This window comes from Cnephaeus nilssonii, assembly GCF_951640355.1.
Source record: "Cnephaeus nilssonii genome assembly, chromosome: 4".
In the NCBI taxonomy this organism is placed as follows: Eukaryota; Metazoa; Chordata; class Mammalia; order Chiroptera; family Vespertilionidae; genus Cnephaeus; species Cnephaeus nilssonii.
The window spans coordinates 19,302,051-19,323,899 of NC_137075.1; the positions used below are offsets into that span (position 1 = coordinate 19,302,051).

Here is a 21,849-nt window from a genome sequence, read left to right on the forward strand (position 1 = left end):
CTTTCTATTCAATACCTTATAAATCTTTTGCAAGGTAAATGATCATCACACCACCATGGTTTTACATAAATGTGGATCTCTATATACAGAGAGACACTTCCCATTCGCATGAAATATGTTCTAGACTGCTTTGAATCCCATAAGTATTTTTTCTTTTCTTTTCTTTTTTTTTTTTTTTTTTGGTGCCCTTGACTGGAATCAAACCCAGGACACTTTAGTCCACAGGCCGATGCTCTAGCCACTGAGCCAAGCCAGTGAGGGTTAGAAGCTAATACTTTTAATTAATTCTCTAACTATCTTCTGGATCTGAATGTCTCTAGACCAGTGGTGGGCAAACTGCGGCTCTGTTGACTAATGAGTTTGCCGACCACTAGCCTAGGGGCTTAATCACAAGGAACAACAACAGCCTGTAATTATTGGAATCGAGAGTCTAGGTCAGTGGTCAGCAAACTCATTAGTCAACAGAGCCGCAGTTTGCTGACCACTGCGAGTCTAGACTAAAAGAACTGTTAAAAACTTTCCCTTCTGAAAAATGTTTGGGACCTTAGCTCAGAAGGTCTATGATAGGCAGCAACAGTGATCCAAAATATCCAAGACTCCTAATGTGGTACTGGATTAGGTGTGCTTACAGTTGAACACACCTCTAAAACACATTAAAGGAGATTTTTTAAAAACTCCCTAGATAAACATTCAAGCAATAGGAGGCAGACTATTATTTTAATATAGGCAAGGAGGATTTTTATTAAAGAAGGTATTTACCAGTTGAGGTTCCTCAATACTTATCTGTAATCCTTGCTCTGTTTGCACTTGAGATGATCTGTGCCAGTACATTTTTCCCATTAAAGAAATATCCTAGAAGGAAAAAAGAAATAATTAAAATAATGTCAATTTTAAAAATCATCAAGGCATATTACTCAATGCAGCAAAATGCTAGTTAATATAGTTCAGTAAATGAGGACTATATAAAAGAGACATGTAAGCAAGTCAATATTATGCATGAAATGAGAAATACAGAAAACAGATACAATAAAACATGTTGTCTATTATTCCAATGTTATGGCTATTAAAATAATTGATCTCTATAGATATATCATCAGATTGAATAAGATAATTAGGTAATATTAAGTCAGATACTGTAAATCATTGCTATTAAATATTTACACAAGAAAGATGAAATCAAAGCAAAAATTTAATCTAACCAAGAGCAAGAAATAATATAAATATATTTAAAATTTTAATAGGTATAACTGTTAGTGCCATTTTTGTCATTACTAATGCAAAATGCTATATTATACTCTCTACACAGCTGAAATGGTAAGAAGATATCACAGCACAATATCTAACAATGGGTAGGAATAAAGACACCCAACTTCTACTGAAACTGTTAAGTCACAGACTAGGCATCAACAGAAGTTATTTTGTTTCCCTTCACTTCAGTTTTATCTTCGTACATGACTTTTTAAGGACTCTTTCTCCCCTAGCCTTTTAATAATGTCAATAGCAATATTTGAACATTCATTGTGCTTTAAAACTCTGTTTTCCTACCTTTTCTTTGCTTCATTACAAAATAAATCCATCTGAGACCACTGACTTCTACTCTACCCTCTTGTCCTATCTAATAAAAGAGTAATATGCAAATTGACCATCACTACAACACACAAGATGGCTGCCCCCATGTGGACACAAGATGGCCGCCACAAGATGGCCAGCAGGGGAGGGGAGTTGGGAGGGACCAGGCCTGCAAGGGAGGGCAGTTAGGGGCAATCAGGCTGGCAGGGAAGCAGTTAGGCATCAATCAGGCTGGCAGGGGGGTTAGGGGGTGATCAGGTTGGCAGGCAGAAGCGGTTAGGGGCAATCAGGAAGGCAGGCAGGTGAGCAGTTGGGAGCCAGCAGTCCTGGATTGTGAGAGGGATGTCCGACTGCCCGTTTAGGCTTGATCCTACCGGGATCGGGCCTAAACAGGCTGTCAGACATCCCTCGAAGGGTCCCAGATTGGAGAGGGTGCAGGCTGGGCTGAGGGACACACACCGCCATGCATGAATTTCGTGCACCAGACCTCTAGTCATAAATAACTGGACAAAATGTAAGAATACCTCTTTTAGGGTTGGATAACAGGCAATGCAAGACTATGATGACTAAGAATATGGATGCAAAAAAAGATTAAGAGTTAAATTACCTCAGATTTCTGCTTTATACAATTTCCAGAACATAACACAATGAAGGAGAAACCATACAGCGCCCAGTGTCTTACTGAATTGAAGAGACAGAAATTAGTGTAAGAAGACAAATAGGGTAGAATTTGTTAGGCACAATATGGAGAAAGAGGCTTCAGAAATTTGTCCTTGACTCTGGCTGAATACCAAATTTCTCATGCAATGGTGAAATCCATGAGGCCAGACAAAGAAAAACTGCCAGTGGGGGCGGGGGGGGCTGAACAATTGCCAAAAAGCTGTAAGCCACAATTCCCAGAGCTCACACAAGCTGGGAATCATTAGCTCTTTCACAAGACAGACAGAGAACATGGTACATTCATCATAAACCTCAGAATGACTGTACATTAGTAGCATTGCTAAATGAGCTCCAGAGTAAGGCTTCGCTGAACTTGAACATCTATACTAATAAAAGGGTAATATGCTAATTAGACCAGGTCGACCAGACATCTTCCAGACGTCCAACTTCCTTCTGGACAGTTAGGGGGTGACCAGGCCAGGAGAGGGGCAGTTAGGGGGAGACCAGGCCAGAAGGGGGGCAGTTAGAGGGTGATCAGGCCAGTTGGGGGGGCAGTTAGGGGGCCGCCAGGCTGGCAGGGGGGCAGTTAGGGGGTGATCAGGCCAGCAAGCAGAGGCAGTTAGGGGTGATCAGGCAGGCAGGTAGAGTGGTTATGGGCGATCAGGCAGGCAGGCAGGCAAGTGGTTAGGAGCCAGCAGTCCCGGATTGCAAGAAGGATGTCCAACTGCCAGTTTAGGCCCCATCCCGCAGTCGGACATCCTCTGAGGGGTCCCGGATTGGAGAGGGTGCATGCCGGGCTGAGGGGACCCCCCCCCCATGCACGAATTTCATGCACTGGGCCTCTAGTTTTAAATAATACTTCAAAAGATACAGGTGATCTTCAGGTAGCTTAACTGCCTATCACATTAAACTCTAACACTTTTTTGAATGAAAACAACCAAATCCAGTATTATAATTTCCATCATCCAATCAGAAGTTATCAATTATGGAAAAATCTTAAATATATAATATACAACCAGGAGAAAAATAAGTAGGAAAAAAAAACAGATAAGAGAGACACTGAAATGAGAAGATACTGATATTTGGGGCCTTAGCTGAGAAGGTCTATAATAAGCAGCAACAGTGATCCAAAATATCTAAGACTCCCAAGGTGGTACTGGATTAGGTGTGCTTACAGTTAAACACACCTCTAAAACACATTAAAGGAGATTTTTTTAAAACTCCCTAGATAAACATTCAAGCAACAGGAGACAGACTATTACTTTAATATAGGCAAGGAAGATTTTTATTAAAGACGGTATTTACCATTTGAGGTTCCTCGGTACTTATCTGCAACCCTTGCTCTGTTTGCACGTGAGATAATCTGTGCCAGTACATTTTTCCCATTAAAGAAATATCCTTGAAGGAAAAAAAGAAATAATTAAAATAATGTCAATTTTAAAAATCATCAAGGCATATAATACAAATACTATAAATATTCAAGAAGATAAACATAAAGAGGATTAAATGTATGGTATAAAATAAAAATCAAATGGAACATCTACAAAAAAACATACATTATCTGAAAAAAAAATTTCATTGGGTGGCATTAGAAGAAGACATTACAGAAGAAAATATCAGTTCATTAAGACATAGGAATAGAAGCTATACAAAATGAATTACAAAGAGATATAAAAACTAAAACAAATATTCAATCTAACATACATTTTAATTACAGTTCCAGAAAGAGGGTGTGGAGAGAGCAGAAAATATTTGTACAAAAAATGGCCCAATGGTTCCAAATTTTATGACAACTATAAACCTCCTAATGCAAGAAGCTCCATGAACTCTTAGCAGAAACACACAAATACATTGTTCCAAGCACATTATAATCAAAACTAGAGGCCTGGTACATGAAATTCATGCATGGGTGGGGTCCCTAGGCCTGGCCGATGATCAGGGTCCATTGGGGCCAGGCCAATCAGGGCCGGGCGGGCCGGAGAGGAGGCAACAGTCGCCAGTCTGGGTGCAGAAGGAACAGACGCCGGATGCTGACGTTGCCATAGTCATTGCTCCGCCACCGCACAGTTCCCTGCCTCCCCCGCTCACTGCACAGTTCCCTGCTTCCTCCTTCCCTCACCACCATGCTGCCACCACAGAGGGTGGGTGGTGGGCCCATTGGGACCTACCGGCCAAGGGGAGGAATGGGGCATGGGAGGTTGGCCACTGGCCTCAAGGAGGGAGCCAGCCCTCAGCCCTCCTGGGAAAGGAGCCACGTCCGCTACCACCCACCCTGATTCCCTGTCCCAGCCCAGGGCCCAGCCCCAATTGGGCAATCGGAGTCTGCAAGCAGTGGGGAGGAACTGTGGGAGGTTGGCCAGTCAGGGAAGATTGGCTGTGGAAGTGCACTGACCACCAGAGGGCAGCTCCTGCATTGGGCATCTGTCCCCTGGTGGTCAGTGCTAGTCATAGAGACCAGTCGTTCCGGTCATCCCATTCATTCTGGTCGCTTAGGATTTTATATATATAGATTATGAAAACCAGCAATAAATAAAAAAATCTTATAAGCATCCAGAGAAACATTAAGTATAAATAAACAAAGAATTACCAGGGACTGATTACCACAAATTAATGCTACAGGCTTTTTGTCAAAACTATAGAAGCCAGAAGACAAGGAAGCAACATATTCTAGAATATTTGCACTGAAAAAACACAACTGTCCACATTGAATTCTATATGCAGCAAAATACCTTTCAAAACCAAAGGTGAACTACTTTTTCAGTAAACAAAAAGTGAAAATATTAATCATCATTAAACCTGCATTACAAGAAATATTCAAGGAAATTCTTCAAGCAGATGGAAAATTATATCAGATTAAAACTTGAATGTTCACAATGGAAATAAATGGTAAAATGATAAAAATGTGGGTAAATAAAGACATTTTTTTGCTTTTTAATTATTTCTTTAAATATAATTAACTGTTTAAATACAAAATAATGTATTGAGATTTATAACATATATACATGTGAAGTATGCATTAATAAAAGCACAATGATGGAAAAAGGAAACAATATATTGCTATAAGGCCCTTATACTACATGTGAAATGGTATATTATTTCCTGGGATAAGTTAAATATGCATATTATAAACCATGTAGCAGTCACTAAAATAATAAAACAAAGAGATAAATAAGCAAATCATATGGAATAACATAAAATGCTTAAAAAGTAATAAAAGATGACTGGTAAAGAGAAAAAAACATGACAAATAAAAACCAAATAACAAGATAATAAATATAAACCAAATCATATCAATAATTACATGTAAATGGTTCTAAACATTTAAATTGAAAGATTTTCAAACTGCAGAAAAAAAACAAGATCTTATGTATGATTTCTATAAGAAAAATACTTTAAGTATAAAGACATAAATATGTTAAAGTAGAAGGCTGAAAGAAGATATAACATGCAAACACTAATCATAAAAAACTGGAAAGGCTATAATTATATCAGACATGGTAGACCTCAAAACAAGAAATATTATCAGAAGAAAGAGGATTACTTCATAATAAAAGTGTCAAGTTCCTCAGAAGACATAAAAGTACACACTAATGACAAAACTTCAAAGGGCATAAAACAAAAAAACTAATAGAACTGAGAATAAAAGTAGAATATTTCATTATTATAGTTGGAAATTTCAAACCAAGAGACTTCACAAATATACTAGCCAGACAGTTAATGTGAAATGGGAAAGCCTGCAAAATATTTTTTACAACCTTTTAGGTTTAAAAATATATAATTAAAGTATAAAAAGATAACAATAATAAACACCAAATTCAGAATATCGTTCACATCTGAGGAGGTAGGCAATTATTGGAAAGAAGTACAAAAGAGGCCTGTACTTTCCTTGCAATTTTCTATTTATTTAAACAATCTGAGGGCTATATGAAAAATATTAAATTTTGAAGAATCTGAGTGATGCATACTTTTTCTACAGTTGAAATATTTAATAATATAAACACTAAAGAAATTTCTCAACAGATTTTATATGGGTAACATAACAATGTCAAAGATAAATAAAAATATATTTTTTAAAAACCTTATAGTTTAGCTCATTTATGAACATAAATGCAAAAATCCCAATTAAAATATTTACAAATGAAATTAATCAGTATATTTATAAAAAATACAACTTTTTTCAATTAGTTTATGTTCAATATTATTTTGTATTACATTTAGACGTGCAGCATAGTGGTTAAACAGTTATATATTTTGCAAAGTGTTCCCCCCAAGATTTCCAGTACCCACTGGGCACCATACATAGTTATTATAATATTGTTGACTATACTCCCTATGCTGTATAGAAACAATATATCTTGACCAAGGAAATTTTTCCCAGAAATGCATTGCTAGCTTATGAGATCAAGAGATTAGCATGACATTTTATATGATCATTGCAATAACTGCTGAAGAAAATAAATAAAACTCAATACCTATTTCTGAGTAAAAAGTAACTAGAAATAGAGGAAAACTTTCTTAACACCACAAGAGATATTTGCAGATTCCTGCACCAAACAATAATTCATAATAAAATGTTATACAGCTCAGACCCAATGTAACAAGAAAACAAAATAAGTGATAAAAATAACATAAAAGCAAGGACCAAAATGCCACTATTAATAGATTATGTGACCATAGATTTGGTGGGAAAAAAAATCAACTGAAAAATTATCAGACCAAAGTAAAAGTACTAAACATAGTTAATGAATTCAATAAATAAAATTTCAGACCAGAAATAACAAGTTAAGATTCCATATTTAATGACCTACTAATATAAGCAATAAAATGAATGAATCTCAAAAACATATTGAGCAGGTCAGGTTAAAATAGCATCAGAATGCCCAAAATTATACTCTCCTGACCACCCAATAACGTAAGTATAGAAACAAAAATTTATGAAAATTTAAAGTATTTGTCTAGTAAGTCCAATGCCTGGGCTTCTTCAAGAACAGCTTCTATTAATTGTTGTTGTTTTTTTCTGTGTATGGACCATACTGTTTATTTTTATATCTCATAATTTATTGCTAAAAGACTTATAACAACCCAGGGAGCACTTATTCAATAAAAATGAATAAATTTCAGAAGAAATAATGAGTTTTTTTAGTGTTTTAACTTGCCCTATTCCCATACTCTGCTGTCCAGTTAAGCAGTAGCCTTGAAAAATAAAGATAACAATAAAATAAATATTTTAATGGCTTGCAGCCATGTGAATATATAGGCTAATTACTTAGGGTTGGTCTCAACCTATTGTGATGCTATATGCTAGAAATACCTGTGGGCACGCACCTGGACTGATACTATTCCTGGTAAAACCCCACGGACATTTCCCTGACTGGAGCCAATGTTGTAACTAGACCAGATCTTCATTCTTGTTATGATTTAAAGATGCGCCTCAACAATCATTAGGAAACTTTGAAAAGGTTTATTACTTACAAGTCTGGATGGTGCACACATGCTCAGGGCCACAAAACAAGCCCACAGATAGACAGAGAGAAAGAGAGAGAGAGAGAGAGAACATAATTTTGGAGTTTTGCCTTAACTGGGGTTGAGGCTGGGGTGCCCAGGATTCAAGGGATGTATTCTTTATTGTGAATAAGAGTGGGAAATAAGTTGTGGAAATGAAAAAAAAAATGAAGTCAGTTAAATGGTCAATTATTGAGAGATCAGGAAGATAGCTGCCAATGGGAAGGCAGACTGCAAGATAGTGTGTGAGTCAGAGAACAAAGGGAGAGTGTGTGGTTGCATGGGGGTGGGGGGGTTTGTTGGTGAGTTGAGGGACAGCTATACTCCAGGGGACTGTGGGGGAACCCAGACGGGGTTCCCCTGACTGGGCAGCCTCCACTGCTGCTGGGATCCCTCCTAGAGTGACCGGCTCTGACACGGAGACCGCACTATCTTGAAGGGGAGAGAAGCTGTTATCAGAAGCCTGAAAATCCCAGGAATCTACAACTACGGCACCCAGCGAAAAGCTGCGAACCCGAGAACACCGGTCCTCAAGTGGCGTGAGCACGCGGATTCAGAGGAGCTCTGTGCCTCCTCACGGAAAGGTCAGATTTCATCTGGGATAAGGTCTGTGGTCTGGGCAGGAGAGAGAAATGCTCACGTGGGAGCTGGAGAACCCATGGAAGTCTGCACCCAGAAAAGTCCATGGCCATTGGGGCTGGCGTGATCTGCGAATGTGAAAAGGGATCCGCAGAGCAGCTACCAGAAGGGAACTCTAAAAAGCAGCCCATAGCTGAACTAGGAGCAAAAGGACAGCCTAAATATTTTAAAAGTGTGTTGGCTGCTTAGACCCAAGGGGAAAAAATACTGCACAGACTGGCGCCACAGCGCCGGAGTTCGCACAGTTACTCTGGCTCTTTTTTTCTCTCGTTTTTTTTCCTCTCTCTTTAAATCCTTGCTTTTTATTACTAAGCCCAATACATAGGATCACCCAATTGGGGACACTCTAAGAAACTGCAGGGGAAGATTGTTTTTGTGGAACCTGGGCATCAGAGCAGGGAATAATGATCAGAGAACCAGCTCTGGGGCAACCCACTCCCCCAAACTGGTATTAAGTGCCACAGGGAAAACAAAATCTAAACACTAGCTAGAGAGGACCTATAGACCTGGAGGTCAATCTGGAAACACTGCCACCCAGGGGTTGAATCACAAATTGACTCTTGTGTAAACACAAATAAAGGAGTATCCTATATAATAAAACCCCAATATGCAAATAGACTGAACAGCGGAACAACCAGTCCCTTATGACGTGCACTGACCACCAGGGGGCAGGTGCTCAGTGCCGGAGCTGCCCCCTAGTGGTCAGTGCACTCCCACAGGGGGAGCGCAGCTCAGCCAGAAACCAGGCTCACAGCTGGCGAGCACAGCAGCTGCAGGCAGGTGGTAAGGAGCGAGGGGTCCCGGACTGCAAGAGGGCGCAGGCTCGGCTGAGGGACACCCTGCCCCAGAGTGCATGAATCTCATGCACTGGGCCTCTAGTAAGAAATAAAGACATACTGCCTGCTTGAAAATCAGGACTGTGGCCTACAACACTGAGGAGCAGTGGAACACAGGGAACTTCAATACTGTCCTGACTAGGAAAGAGGCGTGCCAAACAGAACAGTAGAGGAAGTGAATGACCTTCACTACTGCACATTTTTATTTTATTTTTTTTATCTTTTACTTAAGAAACTAATTTTTTTTCTTTTTTCCTCACTTGATTTTACCTTTTCAACTATTACATTTTTATTTTCAATCAATATTATTACTACTATTATTTTACCTTTATTTAAAAAAGTGTCATTTTATTTTCTCTTTATTTTACTTTGGGAGTAGTGTTCTACATTCTATTTTCATTTTTCCTTTAGCATCATTTTAGTCTATCTCAACTTTACCTTTATTCCAACACTCTCTTCCTCACTTTCCCACTTTTGTTGTCCTGTTTCTCTTGCCCTATGCCTGCTTTAGACTTTCCCTATTCCATCTGTTTACCTCCTGTAAAAATTTCACCCTACTTATATATCTAAATTCCAATCCCCTGCTCTAAGTCCATACAAACCTCTCTCTTCTCTTTCTTCACTATCCAATTTTTTTTCTCCCTGTCCTTTTGTTGTTGTTTGCTTCATTGTTGATTATATCAGTTTTTTTATGCTTGTGTGTGAGATTCTTTAACTTTTTTTTGGTATTGTTTTTGTTTGTTTTTTGCTTCTGTTTTCCCTCACCTTGCTTGATATTAGTTGTTGTTTATAGTTTGCATTCATCTCTAGGTATTTGTTGCTGGCATTTGTTGGGATTAGTGGCTATTCTATTGGAGTTTTCTCCACATATAGTTTTTCCCCATCTTCTTTCTTATTCTCTTTCTTTTATCTCTTACTTTTTTTTCCTTCTCCCAATTTCATTTTTGCACTCCTTTTTTTTCTCTTTCTTCTTTCTTATGCTCCAATTCACTTTTCTCTGGTGGTCACATTTATTTGGGGTTATTAGTATTGTGAATACCTTTGTGTTCAGTGCCTTGTGCATTGTGCCTTGTTGTGTTGTATTTTGTGCCTTTAAATCAATGCAGGAGAGAGAGAACTACACAACCAGACACCTGAAGAAGAGAAATCATGGGGAGACAAAGAAACAGCCTGCATATGAAAGAAAAGCAGGCATCACCAGAAAAGGAAGTAAACGAAATGGAGGCAAGCCATCTGACAGAAAAAGAATTCAGAGAAATGGTCATAAGGTGGATGAAAAGAATGGAAGACAAATTCAACAATATGTGAAAGAACCAAGAGGAAATGAAGAAGAAACAAGAAGAAATGAAAAGTGACATCACAGGTATAAAGAACTCTAAAAAGCATCAACAGTAGACTAGAAGAAGCAGAGGACCACATCAGTGAGCTAGAAGACAAGATGGAAAAAAATATGCAAGTAGAGCAGCTTTTAGAAAAAAAATTAAAAAGCAGGAGGAGAGCCTAAGGGAACTTTGGGACAACACGAAACAAAACAACATCCAAATAATAGGGGTACCAGAAGGAAAGGAAACGGAGCAAGGAATAGAAAACCTGTTTGAAGAAATAATAACAGAAAACTTCCCTGATATATGGAAGAAAAAACCCACACAAATCCAAGAAGCTCACAGAGTTCCAAGCAAAATGAACCCCAAAAGACCGACACCAAGGCACATTATAATTAAATTGGCAAACACCAATGACAAAGTAAGAAACTTAAAAGGAGACAGAGAGAGACAGAAAGTTACCTACAAAGGATCCCCCATCAGACAAGTGGCTGATTTCTCAACAGAAACACATCAGGCCAGAAGGTAATGGAATGAAATATACAAAGTCATGCAAAGGAAGGGTCTGAATCCAAGAATACTGTACTCAGCAAGGCTATCAATCAAAATTGAGGGTGAAATCAGGACCTTCACAGAAAAAAAAGGACTAAGGGAGTTTATTATCACCAAACCAGCAATGCAAGAAATGCTAAAGGGTCTGCTGTAAAAAGAAGAAATAGGAAGCGAAGAAGGAACACAGGAGTAAAGAATAAAAATGGCGACAAATAAGTACCTATCAATAATAACTTTAAATGTAAATGGCTTAAATGCCCCAATCAAAAGACATAGGGTTACGGATTGGATAAGAAAACATGACCCATATATCTGTTTTCTACATGAAACCCACCTCAAAAAAAAAGACGCACACTGACTGATGGTGAAGGGATGGAAAAAGGTCTTTCAGGCAAATGGAAATGAAAAAAAAAAAAAAGCTGGAGTAGAAATACTAGAAATACTTATATCTGACAAATTAGATCTCAAAGTGAAGGACATAAAGAGAGATAAGGAAGGCCACTTCATAATACTAAAGGGAGCATTCCAACAAGAAGAAATAACTCTGGTAAACATATACGCACCCAATACAGGAGCACCCAAATACATTAAAAAAAAACTTCTGGAGGATATCAAGGGAGAGATTGACAGCAATACAATCATAGTAGGGGACTTTAATACCCCACTATCACCATTGGACAAATCCTCTAAACAAAAAATCAGCAAAGAAACATCAATCCTAAATGACTCACTAGATCAGATGGAATTAATTGACATCTTCAGAACAGTTCATCCCAAAGCCACAGAATATACATTCTTCTCAAGTGCACATGGGTCATTTTCAAAGATAGACCATATATTGAGTCACAGGCAAAGTCTCTTCAAATTCAAGAAGATAGAAATCATATCAAGCATCTTCTCAGATCAGAATGGCATAAAAATGGAAATCAGCTACAATAGAAACAATCCAAAAAAAATCAAACACCTGGAGACTAAATAACATGCTATTAAACAATGACTGGGTTACAAGAGAGATCAAAGAAAAAATAAAAAACATCATGGCAACAAATGACAATGAAAACACAACATTCCAAAATCTATGGGACACAGCGAAAGCAGTCTTGAGAGGGAAGTTCATAGCTCTACAAGCCTACTGCAAAAAAACAAGAAACAATGGTAATAAATTACCTAACCCTACAACTCAAAAGAGTTAGAAAGAGAGCAACAAGAACAGCCCAGTGTAAGCAGAAGGAAGGAAATAATAAAGATCAGAGCGAATATAAAAGACATAGAGACCAAAAAAAAAAAAACAATACCAAAGATCAACAAAACCAAGAGCTGGTTCTTTGAAAGGATAAACAAGATTGATGAACCTCTAGCCAGGCTCACCAAGAAGCAAAGAAAGAGGACCCAAATAAACAAAATCAGAAATGAAAGAGGAGAAATAACAACAGACCCCACAGAAATACAATGATTGTTAAAAAATACTATGAAGAAAAAAGATGGCGACCGGCAGGAAGGTAGGGAGAGAGAGAGTGTGAGTGAGGAACCCATAGAGGAGAGTGTAGATGTGTGTGGTGTGTGTGTGTGTATGAGATAGGGTCAGTTAGATTCTGCAGGTCTGCCAAGGGGCTCCCGAACAGGGCAGCCCTAGACGGCGGAGCCCCGCGCACAAAGCGGACACTTCTCGGCGGCTGGTGCGGACGCAGAGACCACGCCATCTTGAGAAACAGAGCTGCCTGAGACGCGGATCCTGGCTTCTGACACAAACCAGGACCCTGCAGCCACCGGGGACAGAGAACTGCTATCACAGCTTCAGACAAACAAACAACAAGAATCCAGACTTCCCGGCAGATTTCCGTGAGTCAAAGAGCCTATCCCCCTCCTCGCAGGCACGCTGATAGCGCCATAGTATCTGATAGACTTGCCCCTCCCCCAAGCTGCTGAGCGCCCACAGGTGCGCGGAAAGCGCCATAGTAACTGATAGACGCGCCCTTCGCCCAAGCTGCTCACAGGAGCGCGCACAGACAGCGCCATAGTAACTGATAGACCCGCCCCCAGCCCAAGCTGCCGAGCTTTGCACAGGGACGCGCTCCCTCTTAGGGAACTTGGCGCGCGCTCGCGCACGGGACAGAAGCAGCTCCCCGTCGGGGAAATCTGTCAGTGTGCACAGAGGGCTCCCCTTCGGGGAATTTGGGGGAATTTGGCTCGCGGGTCACAGCTCCCCCTTCGGAGATTCTTAAGAGCCTGCACAGAGGGGCTTCCCTTTGGGGAATTTGGCGCGCAGGACGGACTCCGCCCCCCTTCTGGGACTTTGGGAGAGTGCACTGAGCCGGCTCACCTTCAGGTTTTTAAGAAAGTGCGCTCTAGCCGGTTTGGCTCAGCAGAGAGAGCACACACAGGACGCAGCTCCACTTCAGGGAATTTGGCACGCCGGACACAGCTGCCTGGGATCCCTGACTCACAGCGCATTCACACTAAGAGCCAGCGACCCCAATTGTTGGTGCGTGCACACACAGGGACCCTGATTCTCAACGAGAAACCGCACAAGGCAACAGAGACTTTGACACTCGAGTCTTGGTGCAGACACAGGGAAACTCTGACTCCTGGCACATGCTAAGGATCTCATTCTCGGCACATACCAACAGTGTGGTGCAGACAGGGCCACTGATTCTAAATGTGCACACGAGACCACACAGAACACTGGGGACACTGATCCTGGGCAAGTCTGGTTCCCACCAACCAAAGACAGCCACACGTCCTAGTGTCAGAGCACTTCAGTGAAACTAGGGTGGAGCGAAATCCCCACAGCACACGGCCCAGGTCCACGCAAACAGAAGCTTGAGCTTTCTGGTAATAGCCAGAATGGGGAAACGAAATAACTCACAGAGGAAAGAAAATGTGGAGTCGCCAAGAAAGGAAATTAGTGAAAATGAAGCTTGCAACATGACCGAAAAGGAATTCAGAGTAATGGTCATGGAATTTATACATCGGATGGATGAGAAAATCAACAACTTATGCAAGAATCAGGAAGAAATGAAAAGTGATATAGCTACAATCAAAAACACCATGGAAAGTTTCAACAGTAGACTACAAGAAGCAGAGGACCGAATTAGTGAGTTAGAAGATCAGGTACAGAAACAAGCTCAAGCTGAACAGCAATTGGAGAAAAAAATTAAAAAGCAGGAGGAAAGCCTAAGGGAGCTTCGGGACAACATGAAACGAAGTAACATGCGTATAATAGGGCTGCCAGAAGGACAAGAAGAGCAGCAGGGATTAGAAAATCTATTTGAAGAAATAATGACAGAAAACTTCCCGGATATGGGAAAGATAAAAGTTACGCAAGTAAAGAGAGTCCCAAGCAGGATCAACCCCAAAAGACCCACACCAAGACATGTCATAATTTCAATGGCAAATATAAATGATAAAGAGAGAATCCTAAAGGCGGCAAGAGAGAGACAGAGAGTTACCTACAAAGGAACACCCATCAGATTGTCAAATGATTACTCATCAGAAACACAACAAGCTAGAAGTGAATGGAAGGAGGTATACAAAGTGTTGCAAAGCAAAGGACTGAATCCAAGAATACTATATCCAGCAAGACTATCAATCAAAATTGAAGGGGAAATCAGGAGCTTTGCAGACAAAAAAAGCCTCAGGGAGTTTATCACCACCAAACCAGCAATGCAAGAATTGCTAAAGGGAATACTGTAAAAAGAAGAAATAAACAGGTAAGAAGGAATACAGACACAAAAATAGATATGACTGCAAACAAATACCTTTCAGTAATAACTTTAAATGTAAACGGACTAAATGCTACAATCAAAAGACATCGAGTAGCTGAATGGATAAAAAAACACGACCCATATATATGCTGTCTACAAGAGACCCACCTCAGAACAAGAGACTCACACAGATTGAAAGTGAAGGGATGGAAAAATATCTTTCAGGCAAATGGAAATGAAAAAAAAGCTGGGGTAGCAATACTTATATCTGACAAAATAGACCTCAAAGTAAATGCCATAACAAGAGATAAGGAAGGCCACTTCATAATACTAAAGGGAGAAATCCAACAAGAAGAAATAATTCTGGTAAACATATACGCTCCCAATATAGGAGCACCCAAATACATAAAAAAACTCTTGGAGGATATCAAGGGAGAGATTAATAGCAACACAATCATAGTAGGAGACTTTAATACCCCACTATCACCACTGGACAAATCCTCTAAACAAAAAATCAGCAAAGAAACAGCAATCCTAAATGACTCACTAGACCAGATGGAATTAATTGACATCTTCAGAACATTTCACCCCAAAGCCACAGAATATACATTCTTCTCAAGTGCACATGGGTCATTTTCAAAGATAGACCATATGCTGGGTCACAGGCAAAGTCTCTTCAAATTCAAGAAGATAGAAATTATATCAAGCATCTTCTCAGATCACAGTGGCATAAAACTGGAAATCAACTACAATAAATACAATCCAAAGAAATCAAACACATGGAGACTAAACAGCATGCTATTAAACAAGGACTGGGTTACAAGAGAGATCAAGGAAGAAATAAAAAACATCATGGCAACAAATGACAATGAAAACACAACAATCCAAAATCTATGGGACACAGCGAAAGCAGTCTTGAGAGGGAAGTTCATAGCTCTACAGGCCTATTGCAAAAAACAAGAAACAATGGTAATAAATTACTTAACCCTACAACTCAAAGAGCTAGAAAAAGAGCAGCAAGAAAAGCCCAGTGTAACCAGAAGGAAGGAAATAACAAAGATCAGAGCGGAGATAAATGACATAGAGACCAAAGAAACAATACATAAGATCAACAAAACCAAGAGCTGGTTCTTTGAAAGGATAAACAAGATTGACGGACCTCTAGCCAGGCTCACCAAGAAGCAAAGAGAGAGGACCCAAATAAACAAAATCAGAAATGAAAGAGGTGAAATAACAACAGACCCCGCTGAGATACAAAGGATTGTTACAAAATACTACGAACAACTCTATTCCAACAAACTGGACAACCTGGAGGAAATGGACATATTCCTAGAAAAATATAACCTTCCAAAAATCAATCAAGAAGAATCTAAACAGCTCAATAGGCCAATAACTATGGACGAAATTGAAGCAGTCATCAAAAAGCTTCCGGCAAACAAAAGCCCGGGGCCTGATGGCTTCACAGGAGAGTTTTACCAAACATTCAAGGAAGAACTAAAACCTATCCTCCTCAGACTATTCCAAAAAATTCAAGTGGAAGGAACACTTCCAAGCTCCTTCTATGAAGCCAGCATCACCCTAATACCAAAACCAGATAAAGACAACACAATGAAAGAGAATTACAGACCAATATCCCTCATGAACATAGATGCCAAAATCCTCAACAAAATTCTAGCAAATCGGCTCCAGCAGTACATCAGAAAGATCATACACCATGACCAAGTAGGATTTATCCCAGGAATGCAAGGATGGTACAATATCCACAAATCAATAAACGTGATACATCACATAAACAAATTGAAAGATAAAAATCACATAGTCATATCAATTGATGCAGAAAAAGCATTTGACAAAATCCAACACCGTTTCTTGATAAAAACTCTCAACAAGGTGGGAATAGATGGCTCATACCTCAACATAATAAAAGCTATATATGATAAACCCACAGCAAACATCATACTCAATGGACAAAAACTAAAAACATTTCCCCTAAGAACAGGAACAAGACAGGGATGCCCACTCTCACCACTCCTGTTTGACATAGTACTGGAAGTATTAGCCATTGCAATTAGACAAGAAGAAGAAATAAAAGGCATCCAAATTGGAAAAGAACAAGTAAAGCTGTCTTTATTTGCAGACGACATGATATTGTACATAAAAAATCCGAAAGACTCCGTCAAAAAACTAATAGACTTAATAAATGAATTCGGCAATGTAGCAGGATACAAAATTAACGCCAAGAAATCTATGGCCTTTCTATACACCAATAGTGAACTTACAGACAGAGAGACTAAAAAGGCAATCCCATTTACCATCGCACCAAAAAAATTAAGATACCTAGGAATAAACTTAACTAAGGAGGTAAAAGACCTATACACGGAAAACTACAGGACACTGAAAAAAGAGATAGAGGAAGACGTAAACAGATGGAAGAACATACCATGTACATGGATTGGTAGAATCAACATCATTAAAATGTCCATACTACCCAAAGCAATCTATAGATTCAATGCACTCCCCATTAAAATACCAACGGCATATTTCACAGACCTTGAAAGAACTCTCCAAAAATTCATCTGGAATAAAAAAAGACCCCGAATAGCCACAGCAATCCTGAGAAAGAAGAATAAAGTAGGAGGGATCTCAATACCAGATTTCAAGCTGTATTACAAAGCCACTGTTCTCAAAACAGCCTGGTACTGGCACAAGAACAGACATATAGATCAATGGAACAGAATAGAGAATCCAGATATTGACCCAAACCACTATGCTCAATTAATATTTGACAAAGGAGGCATGAACATACAATGGAATAAAGACAGTCTCTTCAATAAATGGTGTTGGGAAAATTGGACAGATACATGCAAAAAAATGAAGCTTGATCACCAACTTACGCCATACACAAAAATAAACTCAAAATGGATACAGGACTTAAACATAAGACGGGAAACCATAAAAATACTAGAGCAATCCACAGGCAGCAAAATGTCAGACATATGCCAAAAGAAATTCTTCACTGACACTGCCCCTAGGGCAATGGAAGCTAAAGAGAAAATTAACAAATGGGACTACATCAAAATAAAAAGCTTTTTCACAGCAAAAGAAACCATCAACAAAACAACAAGAAGGCCCACTGCATGGGAGAACATATTTGCAAATGGCATCACTGATAAAGGTTTAATCTCCAACATCTACAGGCAGCTTATACAACTTAATAAAAGGAAGATAAATGATCCAATAAAAAAATGGGCAACAGACCTAAATAGAATCTTTTCAAAAGAAGACAGAAGGAAGGCCAAGAGACACATGAAAACATGCTCAACGTCACTAATTATCCGAGAGATGCAAATCAAAACAACAATGCGGTACCATCTCACACCTGTCAGAATGGCTATCATCAACAAATCAACAAACGACAAGTGTTGGCGAGGATGCGGAGAAAAAGGAACCCTCGTGCACTGCTGGTGGGATTGCAGACTGGTGCAGCCACTGTGGAGAACAGTATGGAGTTTCCTCAAAAAACTGAAAATGGAACTCCCATTTGACCCAGTAATCCCACTCCTGGGAATATATCCGAAGAAACTAGAAACACCAATTAGAAAGGATATATGCACCCCTATGTTCATAGCAGCACAATTCACCATAGCTAAGATTTGGAAACAGCCTAGGTGCCCGTCAGCAGATGACTGGATCAGAAAACTGTGGTACATCTACACAATGGAATACTATGCTGCCATAAAAAAGAAGGAATTCTCATCATTTGCAGCAACCTGGGAGGAATTGGAGAACATTATGTTAAGTGAAATAAGTCAGTCAATGAAAGAAAAGTACCACATGATCTCACTCATTTATGGATAATAAAGAACATTATAATCTTGAACAAAAAGATAGATACAGAGACAGTAAAGCATCAAACAGACTGTCAAATTACAAGGGGAAGGTTAGGGAGAGGTGGGGGAGATAAGAGATCAATCAAAGGACTTGTATGCATGCATATAAGCATAACCAATGGATGCAAAACTCTGGGGGGTGGGGGCATATATGGGAGGGGGGTGTGGGGAGGGCAATGGTAAGATATGTACACATATAATACCTTAATAAAAAAATTAAAAAAATAAAATAAAAAAATAAAAATAAAAAATACTATGAACAACTCTATTCCAACAAACTGGACAACCTGGAGGAAATGGACATATTCCTAGAAAAATACAACCTTCCATAACTCAATCAGGAAGAATCTAAACATCTCAATAGGCCAATAACTATGGAAAAAATTGAAGCAGTCATCAAAAAGCTTCCGGCAAACAAAAGCCCGGGGCCAGACGGCTTCACTGGAGAGTTTTACCAAACATTCAAGGAAGAACTAAAACCTATCCTCCTCTGACTCTTCCAAAAAATTCAAGAGGAAGGAACATTTCCAAACTCATTCTATGAAGCCAGCATCACCCTAATACCAAAACCAGATAAAGACAACACAATGAAAGAGAATTACAGGCCAATATCCCTCATGAACATAGATGCCAAAATACTCAACAAAATTCTAGCAAATCAGATCCAGCAGTACATCAGAAAGATCATACACCATGGCCAAGTAGGATTTATCCCAAGGATGCAAGGATGGTACAATATCTGCAAATCAATAAATGTGATATATCACATAAACAAATTGAGAGATAAAAACCACATAGTCATATCCATTGATGCAGAAAAAGCATTTGACAAAATCCAATGCCCATTTTTGATAAAAACTCTTAGCAAGGTGGGAATAGAAGGATCATGTTGAGACATCATAAAAGTCATATATGACAAACACACAGCCAACATCATACTCAATGGGCAAAAACTAAAACCATTTCCCCTAAGAATAAGAACAAGACAGGGATGCCCACTCTCACCACTCCGGTTCAACATAGTGTTGGAAATACTAGCCATTGCGATCAGACAAGAAGAAGAAATAAAAGGTATCCAAATTGAAAAAGAAGTATTACATGAAATGTTAAAGGGTATTCTTTAAGGCAAAGAAGAAGAAAGAAAGAAAAAAAGATAAAAGATAAAAATCCTACCTAATAATAGACAAATATGCAAATTGACCGCACCTTCACTATGCCCAAGTCACGCCCACCAGCCAAGCCACGCCCACCAACCAATCAGGATGAATATGCAAATTACCCCAACAAAGATGGCGGCTAATTTGCATATCAAGACAGTGTAGAAAGAAGCCAAGAGCTGCAGAAAGGAGCAAAGCTGCGGAGAAGCAAGCAAGCCGGGGGGGAGGAGAAGGGAGTAGCGGAGGCGGGGCCGGGGGAGAAGGGAGGAGCACAGGTGGGGCCGGGGGAGAAGGGAGGAGCAGAGGCAGAGCCAGGGGAGAAGGAAGAAGAGCGGGCAGGCTGGCGGAGAAGGGAGAAAAGCAGGGGGGCTGGCGGAGAAGGCGGGGAGGGGGACAAGGGAGGAGAGCAGGCAGGGCGGGGTACAGTGCAGCAGGAATCCCTATTGCAGGATTTTTCCTGCAATGGGAACGCTAGTATGAACAATAAAAAAATATGGCAATAAATACCTATCTACCAACAATTGAATCTAAAAATCAAAATAAATGAACAAGGAATCTAATTAATAAAATATACTGATGAATGAAATAGAACCAGAGGCATGGAAACATGGAACAGATTGATGAATCTCAGAGCAAAGGGGTGTAGGGAGGAAAAGATTAACCAGAGAACTAATAAGTATACATGTATTACTCATGGACACAGACAATAAGTAGAGTGGTAAAGGCCTGGTGTGGGGTGGGATCCAGGTGGAGGGGGGAAATGGATGGGGAAAAGGGAGACATCTGTAATACTCTCAATGATAGTTAATTAATTAATTAGTTAATTAATTAATATGAAAACAATTTCAATGAGACTTCTGCTCAAGAGCTAAGAAGTAATTGAATCATGATTAAAAGTCATTGTTCTTTCTGCTATACCACACTATCTCAGAACTTCACTCCAGACCTCAAACTCTTAAAATGTAATTAGAAACTTAAAGTAACACATATGGAATAAATAATAAGCAATAAAAGCTTATAAATTATAATGTTAAGCTGTAGAAAACATAATGAACTAATTAAGTTCAATACAAAAACATAGGGGAAAAGTACAAATTGGTGGTTATAAAATAGTCATGGCGATATAAAGTACAGCATATGGAATATATTCAATTATATATATATATATATATATATATATATATATATATATATATATATATATATATATGGCTAATATGCTAAGTGTCCATCTGACCAGTCGCTATGACATGCACTGGTCACCAGGGAGCAGACGCTCAGTGCAGGAGCTGCTGTTACGTGCACTGGCCATTTACAGAGAAGCAGCACCATGGACCTGGAGCCCACAAAGCAATACTCGGCTTCCCCCAAGTGGGACACAGGCCCTGCCACCACTCCAGAGCGACACCCCACCAAATTACAGCCAACCCTGCTGAGACCCCATGGTGCAAAATGCAGCCCACATGCCAGCCCAGCCCAGAAACAGTCGCTGTGGGCACCGGGTAACGACATCACATAGCAATGCCCAGCTTCCTCTCCCTAGCGACCAGCCTCCTTGCAGTTTCTACAGCCCAGGAACACAACTTGCTTTATAGCCAGGTGAAAACATTTCACACTTTAACCAAATGTCTGTGAAGCATTTTCCTGTGCTTCATCTAATTTCATCCTCACAGAAGTCCTGGAGTAGGTACACAAGAGACTCGGTGGAATCCTATTTTCTTTTCATTAGCCAGAAAATGGAGATTTAGAAAGCTTAGAAACTTGACCAGATTGAAAAGAAGTAAGAAATGGTGTGTGCAGCGCCAGCATGGCCAAGGGTGAACCTGAGTGGGGGCAGCTGAAAGGCTTAGAAAAGATGGACAAGAGAGTGAAAGCTAGGTCTCGGTGGGATGCTGCTTCCTGAAAGACAGCGCCACGCCCACAAGCAGTGTCTTTATTTTATAGCAGATGCCACGGGGCAAAGTAAGGGCGTGATCAAGATGTCTACAACATTCTTGTGGGTTTCAATCCTACTCAAC

The 21,849-nt window shown here is 39.7% G+C and overlaps 1 protein-coding gene across 1 annotated transcript in view; it reads right to left on the reverse strand.

The window, feature by feature from the left end:
* Window positions 1–702: 702 nt before the first annotated feature.
* Window positions 703–21,849, reverse strand: part of LOC307097429 (uncharacterized protein) — a 127,166-nt gene continuing 106,019 nt past the window's right edge. The window contains exons 3-4 of the mRNA XM_079767468.1: window positions 3,535–3,627; window positions 703–852 (exon numbers count right to left, since the gene is read on the reverse strand). Coding sequence (XP_079623594.1) covers window positions 718–852; window positions 3,535–3,627 — 228 coding nt within the window. The 3' untranslated portion in view covers window positions 703–717. The remainder of the gene's footprint in view (window positions 853–3,534; window positions 3,628–21,849) is intronic.